This window comes from Teleopsis dalmanni, chromosome 1 (genome assembly GCF_002237135.1).
Source record: "Teleopsis dalmanni isolate 2A chromosome 1, ASM223713v2, whole genome shotgun sequence".
Lineage (NCBI taxonomy): Eukaryota > Metazoa > Arthropoda > Insecta > Diptera > Diopsidae > Teleopsis > Teleopsis dalmanni.
The window spans coordinates 123,675,427-123,688,725 of record NC_051846.1 but is presented as its reverse complement, the minus strand read 5'-3'; the positions used below and the strand labels follow the sequence as shown (position 1 = coordinate 123,688,725).

At 36.7% G+C, this 13,299-nt stretch overlaps 2 protein-coding genes across 2 annotated transcripts; both read right to left on the bottom strand.

Moving 5' to 3' along the window:
* Positions 1 to 280: 280 nt before the first annotated feature.
* On the bottom strand, positions 281 to 679 carry LOC119665888. Its single transcript, XM_038075141.1, has one exon. The coding sequence runs from the start codon at positions 677 to 679 to the stop codon at positions 281 to 283; it is 399 nt and encodes a 132-aa protein (XP_037931069.1).
* Positions 680 to 3,426: 2,747 nt separating this feature from the next.
* LOC119665887 lies at positions 3,427 to 4,257 on the bottom strand. The gene has a single exon (XM_038075140.1). The coding sequence runs from the start codon at positions 4,255 to 4,257 to the stop codon at positions 3,427 to 3,429; it is 831 nt and encodes a 276-aa protein (XP_037931068.1).
* Positions 4,258 to 13,299: the final 9,042 nt, after the last annotated feature.

Here is a 13,299-nt window from a genome sequence, read left to right as displayed (position 1 = left end):
TAAATTTTAATGTAATAAATAAATAAATTTGTAGTAAAGAATGCAATAAAATATAAGTTTTTAATAATTTTATTTAAAGTTTCTTTTCAACTAACAATTATGTTGCTTCGATAACAACGAACTTAAAACTTGAACGTATGTGTTTTAAAAAACAGAATTGTCAAATTTTTATTTGATTTGTAATTTATTAACTTCTGTTTTTGATGATGCCACATGAGCGCCACATCACTCCCCCACCAGTGGTTGAGTAGAAACGATGCCACGTTACACGCACTTGATCCTATGTCAAAAATCTGACAGGTAATCGAATAACTCTGCCACTGGATGCGCTATGACCAGAGTTGAGCTCCTGCTGAGGTCTTCGTATAGGTTGTGCATCTGGACTTGACTGAAGTGAAATATATCGTGACAACTGTGTGTTTGATTCGATTTCTTCATTCAACAAGTAAGCCGCCTTCACTCTATCAATGCTCACTTGGACAGGTCGGTCTTTGATTAAAATGGTAATAAGCTTACGATCACGCTGTATCAGTTTGTATGGTCCGTCATAAGGTGATTTCAAGGAAGGTCGAATGTTATCATCCCTTAGGAACACGTGTGAACACGTCTGCAGGTCTCGTTGAACGAACGTTTTCGCTTTTGCATGATTTGAACCTGGAACCGGACGTAATTGATCCATGGTCTCCCTTAGAAAAGTTGCGAATTCGGAGTCACATCCGATGTGAGACGTCTTCTCAAAGAATTCTCCTGGAAGCTTAAGAGATGTACCATATACCATTTCTGCTGGACTAGCTTGGATGTCGTCTTTGAACACACTCCGTAAAGCCAGCAATATCAGTGGTAATTCCTCTGTCCACCTTTGATTAGACTTACACTTCAGTGCAGCTTTTAGTGTTCTATGAAATCGTTCCAGAATTCCGTTCGATTGTGGATGTCACGAACTTGTACGTAGATGTTTAGTACCAATCAACTGCATAAGTTCAGCGAACAACTTTGATTCGAGCTGCCTGCCCTGATCTGTAGTGATCTCTGAAGGAACGCCATAGTGTGAAACCCATCCCGTGATGAACGCCGCAGCTACTGTGTCTGCACTAATGTCCATAATGGGAATAACAACAGGCCACCGGATAAATCGATCTATGCATGTCAGGCAGTAGCTGTAACAGTCTGATGGTGGTAATGGCCCCACGATATCAAGGTGTACTGCTGCAAATCGCCGGTCAGGTGCCTTGAAGGTTCCGAGTATTGTTTTGTTGTGTCTACCTATTTTAGCTCGCTGGCATTGTGGACATGTTTTTACCATTTCTGCTACATCCCTTTTAATGTTTGGCCAGACAAATCGTTCACTAATCAGTTTTGCCGTGGCCTTGCTACCTGGATGACCTAAATTATGTATGGTGTGAAAAACTTGTCTACGAAATTCATCTGTGATCCACGGTCGCGAATGCTTTGCTGAGAAATCGCACGTAATAAGATTCGATGAACTAGGTAGATGCACCAATTTAAGCTGAAGCGAAGTCTTGCCCTGTGATATGAGTTGTTGCAGCTCCATGTCATTTCGTTGGCTCTTTGCTAACTGATCAAAGTCAGTCTGCTTTTCCCCCTGTATTGATTCAATGCGTGATAGGAAATCAGCAACGCTGTTGTCTTTACCGGGAAAATGTCTGATATCAGTAGTAAACTGACCTATGTAATCCAGATAACGCAGTTGCCTGGGCGATGCTTTTTCAGGATTTTACTGAAATGCAAAAATAATGGGTTTATGATCAGTTAACACCGTACAGTTCCTGCCTTCTACCATATGTTTGAAATGCTTAATTGCTTGATAAATGGCAAGAAGTTCTCTATCACAGGTACTGTACCGTCGTTGTGTGTCAGTTAACCGTTTTGAATAAAAACCAAGTGGTTCGAGTCGGCCTTCACGGATGTGATGCAATGCAGCTCCCACCGCTGTATTACTCGCATCGACATGTAGAATGAGATTGGCTTCTGCTGTTGGGTGTGCAAGTGAACTGGCATCAGCAAGGGTTTTCTTAAAATCAACGAATGCTGATTCAGCTTCTTTTGTCCACTTAATCGGCGTTTTGTCATTTTTCCGATTTCCTATTATTAGTTTCTGCAGCTTTTCTTGAACTACCGCTGCATTAGGAATGAAACGACGATAAAAATTCACCATGGCCAAAAAACGACGAAGTTCTTGCGCACTGCTTGGCTTCGGACAATTGAGAATTGCTTCAACCCTTTCTTTTGGCGGACGAATGCCATTTTGATCAATACTGTGACCGAGAAAGATAACTTCCGTCTGAGCAAACACGCACTTGTTGATGTTGAGTTTTAGACCGAATTGGTGTAAACGCTGAAACACTGTGCGAATGTGTTGAATGTGTTCAGCTTCATTCCTAGACGCCATGCAGATATCGTCTATGTAACATACCGTGAAGTCCAAACCGCTAAGTACTTGGTCCATGAACCGTTGGAAAGTTTGAGCTGCATTGCACAGTCCGAATGTCATCACATTAAACTCGAACAGCCCGAATGGTGTGATAATAGCAGTTTTCTTTCTGTCCTCAGGTGCTATAGGTATACTGAAGTAAGCTCGTTCCAAGTCAAGTGTGGTGAAGATAATTTTACCACTCAAATTCTGAGTAAAATCTTGAATGTGCGGTATCGGGTAACGATCTGGAACTGTTTGTGGATTGAGTCGTCTGTAATCTCCGCACGGCCTCCAAGTACCATTTTTCTTCTCCACCATATGTAACGGATTGGCCCATTCGCTTTTTGAAGGAGTGCATATCCCTTGATCAAGCATGTGCTGGAACTCACTTTTTGCTGCTTGCAACCTTTGTGGATTGAGCCGCCTTGGACGTGCATAGACTGGTTGCCCCGTGGTAACGATGTGATGTTGCACCGTGGTTCTTACTGCTCCAGACTTGTTATACGATGTTGGAATTGTTAGATCTTTGAACTCTTCCAATAATTTTCGGGATGGATGATCTGCATTCACTGCGAATACTGGCTCTGGCATTTGTAACGCTGTTGCACAATGAACTTTCATATTAGTTTTGCTGTCAACGAGGAGTTTACGCTGCAAATCTACCATTAGACCGTAATATTGCAGAAAGTCAGCTCCCAGTATAGGTTTACATACATCGGCTACGACGAACTCCCAATCAAGCTTGCGCCGCAGGCCAAGATTCAACGTCATTAATTTATTTCCGTATGTATGGATTGAAGTTCCGTTTGCTGCATACAAGAGTTTGGCAGATGCTGTCGGCTTAGTTCTGCCGAAGATTGATACGGGTAGAATTGAGAAATCTGCACCTGTGTCGATAAGGAATTTCAATTGTGTCGAGGGATCTAAAACATATAATCGGCTGGATTTGTAATAACTTTTTGCTTCGCCAACCGCCGGTGACGAAGCGGAATTTAGTTTTCCATGGTTGTGAAACTGCATGGCTTGGCACACTTGCGCGCACTTGCGCCAAAACGATGATGGTAGAAACACACTGGATATTTCAATACCAGGTTTTCCGGGCGCGTTCGTGAATGTTGTGTTCGTGCCGGTGTATTTGATCTACGTCGTGAGCGAAATTGGTGTTGCGACACTTTGCTGTCTCGAAACTGCTTGCTAAGTTCTTCCACAGCATTCACTAAATGCTTGACATAAAAGGAAGAAGACACAGCTGGATTGTTACCTAAATTTCTCTCACTGGTATGCACTTCAGAAACAGAATTGTAATTTCCCATTTCCAGCATTATATCTGCTTGTTGTGCACATTTATCCAAATCGACATCAGAAATGGACACGACCGCTCGTACAGCTTCTGGTAGACGATCCAACCACAATTGTTTTATTGCGCCATCGTTCATAGTGCCACTGGACAAATCACGCATCGTTCGTAGCAAATGCGACGGCTTGTGGTCACCTAACTGACATTCTTGCATGAGCCGTCGAAGTTTGCGATTTTCTGAATCCACGAAATCTTGAATCAATCGTCTCTTGACTGCTTCATACTTATTAACGGCAGGTGGAGCACGTATGATATCGGCGATGTTCCTCAACGTGTTGCTGTCGAGACTGCCGACAACGTGGTCGTACTTCGTTTGATCCGTTGTTACGCCCGCGTTTCGAAACTGCGACTCCATTTGAATGAAATATAGATCTGGATCTCGTTTGCTGAAAGCAGGTGCTTTAACTCCTATGCGGCAAATGTCACCAGCTAGAGTGTTAATTTGCGCACTATTAACTGTCAGCATATCATTAGCATCATGTACATTATTTTCTGCTTCAGTTTGCTACATGTTTTGAATTGTTCCGAATTTACGACTTTTATTATTAATAACTACCGTAGCACTTATTTCTAACCGTCGAGGGTCACCAATGTAGTAAAGAATGCAATAAAATATAAGTTTTTAATAATTTTATTTAAAGTTTCTTTTCAACTAACAATTATGTTGCTTCGATAACAACGAACTTAATCAATGGCACACTCTCACGCTGGATGAAACTTGAACGTATGTGTTTTAAAAAACAGGATTGTCAAATTTTTATTTGATTTGTAATTTATTAACTTCTGTTTTTGATGATGCCACATGAGCGCCACAAATTTAATAAATAAACGTTGTTGTTGGCATATACATATGTATGTATTCTTAAATATGATATACAAAATTAAAGATACTCCATAAATAAATTTCTCTAATAATTCATTTAAAAATACGCAAACTAAAAGCATAAGAAAGAAAACAATATATAATTAAATTTTATATCTTTTTTATATACATTATTTAAATAAATTTATCAATAAAGATTTTCTTGAATTAATTTACAAACACTTTTAATCTGTCTTAAATTATAAAACCAAAGCGTATAAGCTAAATTTTTTTTTTCTTTATTCTTAATCAACTAGACAATCAACAAAACGTATCAAAATGCACATTATCGCTTAAAAAAACAAATGTAGGCATAAAGATAAACTTGTACTTATATTTGCTTACACGTTGTACACACATTTTATTATTATTATTGAGTAAGGGATCGTGCACTGCGACCTAAAAGATCTATTGTGCCCCTTTGTCGGGTTAGAGTATTTCTCCAAGTCCGATTTCTTTAATGAAAGACAGTATGGATCCTATCTTCCCCAGTCTTGAATCCTTATGATCCATGAAATACCCTCCTAGGTGTTTCTTTCGTTTATGCATCAGTGCCGGGCACTCCCCAAGCACATGGTATGCCGTTTCTCTCTCTTCCCTGCAGTATCTGCAGTCTGAGTTGGATTGAATTCCTAACTTCAATAGGTGATTATTCAATCTGCAGTGACCGGTCAGTAATCCCGTAATAATTCTTATGTTAGTCTTTGATTGCACTATGCAATCTTTAAAGCGTTTTAGGTTGTAAGTCCCTAAAAGCATTTTAGATTGTGAGAGTCTTGGTAGCATTAACCAATAGAGTTCTCTCTCTTTTTTCTCTGCGTCATTCATGATAATAGATAGGGCTCCTTTGCCTAGACCACAGAATGGTTCTGGGCCTATCATTCTTGATGCCGCGCCTCTTCTTGCAAGTTTGTTTGCCATTTCATTACCTTGGATACCAGTATGTCCCGGAATCCATAAAAGGTGCACCTGATTGATCCCACCGAGTGTGTTCAGCTTGTCAATGCATTCCCATACCAGTTTGGATGTTACCTGGTAAGATATGAGTGACATTATAGCTGCCTGGCTGTCAGTCAGTATTGCAATTTTACGGTTCCGGTAGTTACGTTCAAGATTGAAACAGGCGCATCTATCTATCGCGTATATTTCCGCTTGAAAGATGGTTGTATTGTTTCCTAATGCTTCCCAGTATTTTTTGCCTGGTCCATAAACACCAGCTCCAGCTCCCTCATTGGTGAGAGAGCCGTCTGTATACCATGTTATCATGGTTTCTTTTATTTTTGGGATGTTAGACAAACCTTCCCAGTTCTTTTTGTTGCCAAGTTCAGTTTTGAAGTTTTTTGTAAAGTTATGCTTTACAATCATCCTGTCCATTGGCATTTCAATTTCCGGGATTTGTGCAGCCAAAGTATCAAGTTTTTTGCTATTGGTTTCAAGACCAGTCACCTTATTTGTATTTACTCTTAGAGCAGCCCTCTTCGCCTGTGATTGCACATAGATATGAAGAGGAGTAAGTTCCAGGAGTACTTCAATTGATGACGTGGGACATGTTCTCATTGCTCCTGTTATGCTTACACATGCAAGTCGTTGTATCTTGTTGAGTGTGTTGATAACGCTTTGTTGATTTGTGCAGTTCTGCTAGACTATTGATCCGTAGGTGATCATTGGTCTGATTACTGCTGTGTATATCCATCGCAGTGACTTTGGTGTACATCCCCAATTCTTACCTGCGATGGATCTACATGTCATAAAGGCTTTGGTTGCCTTTTTTGTCACTTCTTGGATATGAGATTTCCATGTTAATTTTTGGTCTAAAATTATACCCAAAAATTTTACCTCCTTTTGTAGTTTTATTTCAAACCCATCTAAGCGGATAGGTTTTTTATCTTGTATTTCTTAGTGAATAGCACAATGGTTGTTTTTGCTGGATTTATTTTCAGCCCAACCGAATTGCACCATTCTTTAGTTAGTTTTAAGCCTAACTGGATTCTTTCGCACAGAGTACTCTCAAATTTTCCTCTGCAGATAATTACCACATCATCGGCAAACCCCTTGATTTGGAAGCCATTCCTGTCCAGTTTTACCAATAGTTCATCCACTACCATACTCCACATAAGGGGTGATAATACTCCACCTTGTGGGCACCCTCGCGAAGTATTTGCAAAAATATTACCATTGCTGGTCGGAATTTCTACTCTCCTGGTGCGAAGCATATTGCTCATCCAGCGTGAGAGTGTGCCATTGATTCCTCTTTTAGAAATAGTTGAGTTTATAACCTCATGTGAAGTGTTATCAAAGGCTCCTTCAATGTCTAAGAAAGCGCAAATTGCTATCTCTTTCTTATCTATGCTGTCCTGAATCGTGTTACTTAGTTGATGCAGGGCCGTTTCTGTCGACTGCCCTGCCCTATAGGCATGTTGGCGACTGTATAGTGGAGTTACTTTCAGTGTAGTATTCCTGATATAGTTATCCACAACTTTTTCTACTACTTTAAGTAGGAAGGATGTGAGGCAGATTGGTCTGAAGGATTTCGGGTGAGTAGGATCTCTTTTGCCCGCCTTCGGAATAAAGACCACTTTTGCCCTTCTCCACATGTTTGGTATATATCCCAATGCAATACTGACTCTGGCTATTCTAGTTATTGGACCTAGTAGCTGTTCAATTCCTTTTTGAAGTAATGTCGGAAAGACACCATCAATACCTGGAGATCTCAGTGGCTTGAGCGAATTTACCGCCCACCTGATTTAGGCATTGTGATTATATTTTTGGCAATTTCCAATCATCCTTCTTTACTGTTTTAGGGGGTTCAGTGTGTTCTGATTCCGTCCCTAGAGTTGGAGAGGATCCTGGGAAGTGTACGTCCAGAAGTAGTTGTATCTTCTCTTCTTCACCTTCGGTGAAACTTCCATCACCGTACACACATATACTGCTTACAAAAACAACGATCTTCCCAAATTTGCTTACAAAAATTCAGGCGCTACGCATAAGCAAATGTAAAATCAGTCAAACGAAAAAAAAAGGAGAAATGTATACACATTCGCTTAAAACAAAAAACAAAAAAATAAAACTGGGCAAAACCCTTCAATGCACGCTCATTACTTCAGATTTTTTTCTCAAAATATTTGTACCATGTGCATTCATATTGAATTGAAATATAAATTTTTAAAGTATATTTATGGTATATTAAAAGTATATGGTATATGGTATATTAAAATATATAATTTTAAAAACCTTATACGTATATACATGCGTATTATCACTTGACGATATCAATAAAAATTAGTTATTAAAATTATTGATATTAAGTATTCAAAAATATAAACATATATATAAAAAATATATATATATAACAGGGAAAAATTAAACATTGTACCCAATTTATTATTTAATAAATATTCAATAAAAAAAATTATTCCACCTACAAAGCCAAATATGTATACATCCAATTATTTGAACATATTAATACTTTGCCAAAAAACTTTATTCTTAAACAACATATTAATGTCATTACTGTTATTATAATTTTTAAATCGTATTTAGCAATAAAAATAATTCTTAAAACATAAATGTAGGCATAACCTCATTACAGATAAAATTATATTATTTGCATACACATTGTACACACATACAAGGTGAGATGAAAAAACTGCAACAAAGTAAAACGCCATAATTTTTTCATTTTTTTTAAATTTTATTGAATGAAAGCAAAAAATGTCGGAAATAACATCAAATTTGAGAATCGGTTTAGATTTGTTCGTATTGGCCACCTTTGGCACGAACTATGGCCTTCAAACGGCCAATGAAACCATCACACGCTGCCCGAAAGTGGCTCTGCGGTATTTTGTCCCATTCTCGGCGAAGCGCTTGCTTGAGATGATCGACACTTTGGTATTTTTTAGTTCCAACCTTGCTTTCCAAAATACCCCAGGCACAATAGTCCAACGGATTGGCATCCGGAGATTTTGGTGGCCATTGTGCGGTGGAAATGAAGCGAGGAACCTCATTTCTTAACCATTCTTGGATGGCGCGTGCTGAGTGCGATGGTGCTGAGTCCTGTTGGAATGTCCAAGGTCTGCGGCCGAAATGTTTGCGTGCCCAGGGCTTCAGAACTCCCTCCAAAATATTTTCGCGATAGATTTGCGCATTTAATTTGACACCACGGTCGATGAATACGAGCGGCGAGCGACCATCGGCTGTTATGGCGGCCCACACCATCACCATGGCCGGCTTTTGAGTTGTGATGGCCAACCGAAGTTGCAAATTTTCAGCTGACCTCTCTGGCAAGTAAACACGATCATTTTGTTTGTTTACAAACTGCTGGATAACGAATGGTTTCTCATCGGAGAAAACCAAATTCGGCAGTTCACCACTTTCGGCCAAGCGAAACAACTCTTTAGCTTTTTCGAGTCTAACTTTTTTTTGCGCATCAGTAAGATCTTGCACTTTTTGGAACTTGAATGGCTTTAGTCCAAGCTCATTTTTCAATATTTGCCGAATGGCATATTGCGATATGTTCAGCTCACGAGCCATTTTTCGTCCACTGCGACGCGGATTTCGTTCAATTCGCTTTTTCACTTTTCGAACCATTTCTGCCGATGTTGCTGTTTTTTTTCGTCCACTTCCTTGACGTCGGGCTACGCTACCAGTATCATGGTAACGAGCGATGGTACGAGACACAAAACATTTATTCACTTCTAAATGCTGGAGGGCTCTAACGATAGCCACTTGTGGTTTTCCAGCCAAATGCAAAGCAATCACACTATCACGCTTGAATTCCATCACAAATAACTTTTTTTTTGAAAAATTCCCACCAAAATGCTTTTGTGCGCTTGTAAACAATATAATGAGCTGTCACTAGAATAAATCTGACAGCTGTGGGACGAGCGGTTTAGAAATGACAGCAGTCTGAAGTTGGTTGCAGTTTTTTCATCTCACCTTGTATAGTGCTTACAAATTTGCATATCTTTATTCAATGCACAAAACAAAAGATCTTCCCAAATTTGATTAAAAAAATTCAGGCGCCACGCATAAGCAAATGCAAGTTCAAACAAAAAAAAAAAACAAGAAAAAAGAAATAATAAAAACATGCGAAATAGACATTTTCCTAAATTTCATAAAAAAAAACAACAATCCAAAACAAAAAAAGCATATACGAGCAACTTCTTAATAGAAACAAATATATATACATATATAGTTGCGCTCATATATGTATAAATACGTTTGTCAAATATTATAGAGCAAAAGCATAGCAAAGTACCCACGCAACCTAACAAAAGAAACAAAAATGTTCACATTTCTAAATACATATTTTCTATCACTGCACAAGACAGGAAACAAAAAAAAATCAGCAATATTAATTCACAATTTCATGAAAAAAAAGCAACAATGCAACATATTCATACTTCGATTTGCGTACAAAAGAAAAAATTTTGCTGCCTCTTGATCTGCTTTGAAGTTCTAATGGAATACTTTTACACACCAAATGTAAAAAGCAAAAACAAGCAACACAACAAGAGACTACATATTGTGACGATTTTTTCCAACACGTCACAAATAAATTATGATAGTTGAAAATAGCATGAAGTGATTATAGTAAACAAATAAAAAAAACCCAACAACAGAATTAAACTATTTTAGTCGAAACAAAATATATATATAGCATGAAGTTATTATTATTATTGTAAACAAACAAAACAATAGTATTAAGCTATTATTAGTAAAACCAAACCCACGGAAAAAAATATTAGTCTAAGCTATGAAAAAATATATAAAGTATTAATAAAGTAAAAGGAATTATTTTAGAAAGTAAGATAGTAATAAGTAATTATAAATTATCATAGAATTTAGTTATCAAAATTAAAAGAAACAATAAATCTCTTGAAAATACAAATTAAGTAATAATACTTCCGATTTCTTTGAGGGTAATTATTTTTGCCAAATTTTAATAATAAATATGCAGCGAACAACAACAGCAGAACATAGCGAAATCAGTAGCAGGCAATAACAACTTAGAAGAAAGCTACACAGTATCCACTCAGAAGTCAGTTATCCCGTTCTATAAAATCCGTATAAAAGGAGAAGCAAAGTAAAACACAGGGACTTGGCCACAGCACTTCGAACAGTGCACATCACCAGAGGTTCGATCACAGGTCGTGAAGCAGAATACTTCACAAGGTAATCACAGAGGTAATTATTAAGACATAGAACTGATTCCTAGCAACACAGCCCTGTCGGTAGTGTTGTTTCCTAATCCCACAGTGTAGCCCAGTCGGTAACACTGAACCTAGCAACACAGCCCTGTCGGTAGTGTTGTTTCCTAATCCCACAGTGTAGCCCAGTCGGTAATACTGAACCTAGCAACACAGCCCTGTCGGTAGTGTTGTTTCCTAATCCCACAGTGTAGCCCAGTCGGTAACACTGAACCTAACAACACAGCCCTGTCGGTAGTGTTGTCTCCTAATCCCACAGTGTAGCCCAGTCGGTAACACTGAACCTAACAACACAGCCCTGTCGGTAGTGTTGTCTCCTAGCCTACCTTTAGTCATTCTTTTGTGTTCTCTTATTTACAGGAGTTATATTAATTGTCCGTATTTATAATTACAATAAAATATCATTAGTACATACATAAGTATAACTATAAATATTGTAATAAATTTATTTTGAGGAAAATAATAAAAACCACGAAACTAACATAGCCCGTTTTTTAATTACGAGAAGATTCAGGGTTACAGAGAAAAAATATTCTTGTAACGACTCTGGGATCCGGCGAGAAAAACCCCGGCTTAAGAAAAAAGGTTCTTTACAATATGAGAGAACAAACTAAATGCGGGGTACTTAAAACCCAAAATCCAACCATAGTTTCGATTCGTTTATCATCTCCAAGAAGTTTCGATGCTTTCTCTTCTCTAGATTATTTTTGTAAATTACACGTAATTCGAAATTTAGATTTTCAATTTCAATTGTGCCTGTAATTTAGAAACTCAACTACAAATTACAATTATACTGCAATTTAATTGCAATTTAAAATTTAATTGTAATTTAATTGAGGTTTTCAATTAAATTACACATATGTATAATCTGGAAATTCAATTATCAATTAAATTACTCAGTAATTTATAATTGCTGAGTAATCTAATTACAATTGTCATTGTCAATCATTACTGCACAGCTCTGAGTAACACGCTATAGATACAACGCAATTTAAATAGTTTTGATGTTGAAAATTTTATTGATATCGTCATTGGTGTCTAATGTTAGGGCAATCATTTGTAATGCACATTTGTTAAGCTATTTGAGCTTATTCATGGCATTCAAGGGCTTAAATCCTTGTATTTTAAGATCTTCAATAATGAGATCGCAACCGTATGATTGGTGTAAGTTTTTTACTATAACTCGAATTGACCTTGTTTGCTTGTTTTCTCAGCTGAGCCATAAGAAGTTTAGAGATGATAACGTTTTTGTGACTTTGCGATTGTTGTCAACATCAACTAAATTAATTTTATAAATGCCATTGTTTAGCAACTTTGTAGTAAACTCTTTCATGGCTGTACTTTTAAGAATACCAAGGATTTATTTATATCCCAAATTACAGGATACCATAATGTTTTGTTTTCATTAACTGCTTCTACTTCGCATTCTACCACATTTAGAACATTTACTACAGAGAGCTGAGTATTCAACGAATTTATTTTATTCCTAAGGAAGATGAGTTTGCCAAGGATTTTTTTATATTCCAAATTACCGAATACCATAATGTTATGTTTTGATTAACTACTTCTACTTCGCATTCTATCATATTTCGAGCACTTACTCCAGAGAGCTGAGTATTTTGGTGGGTCGTTTTAGCAAAATACTCTAGCAGTTTTGCTACGTTTAAAAAATTAATTTAATTTATAAAAAATCTATAATTTATAAAGAATTTACCAAAGTATTATTTCAAAACTTACTACTTGTAGTTTCAAAAAATTATTTATGAATTATTAAATATTAAGGAATAAATACCACAAATGATGGGTATTTGGCAATACTTGATCAAAATTCAAAAAAAAATTATATTCTTTCAGTTTGCTACAGATCGAAACCTCTCTATTAAATACAATTGTTTTTAATATCACTTCGGTTGCTTTTTCAATTTTAATAAATAATTTCACATAATTCAAAAACGTGTTTTCTTTCTAATCAAATTTAATCTAAAATGTATAATTTAACAACAATTTCGTTTTTTTTTGCTTACAATTTGAATAACTTTATATAATAACTTTATATCATTTAAAATGTTTTCTTGTTTATGACTTACATATAAAATGTTTCGTACTGGTACTGCTCCTGAGTGCTATTATACTATGTCCAGACAGCCAAATTTCCTTAATTTCGTGAAAATGAAATTAAGTTAACTTTAAAAGTGTTTATACTGCCCCAAATCACATGTTTTTTGTTTACAAATCGAATGTTAAAAATTACATACTTCAAACACTAATTGTAGCTGAGAAATTTTAGAAGTGGAATACTATAACTATAAAAGATGACATTCAGTATTTTTATTAGCTTTAGTGGAATTCAGGTATGTGAATTATTATTTTTCACTGTATTTTAAATAAATAACAGTAACAGTTTTTTCTCTATATTTCAATTTAAAATTATGCACTA

Bases quoted from the DNA above. Each gene is read 5' to 3' on its own strand.
- LOC119665888 (XM_038075141.1), bottom strand. From the start codon at position 679: ATGGATCAATTACGTCCGGTTCCAGGTTCAAATCATGCAAAAGCGAAA.
- LOC119665887 (XM_038075140.1), bottom strand. From the start codon at position 4,257: ATGCTGACAGTTAATAGTGCGCAAATTAACACTCTAGCTGGTGACATT.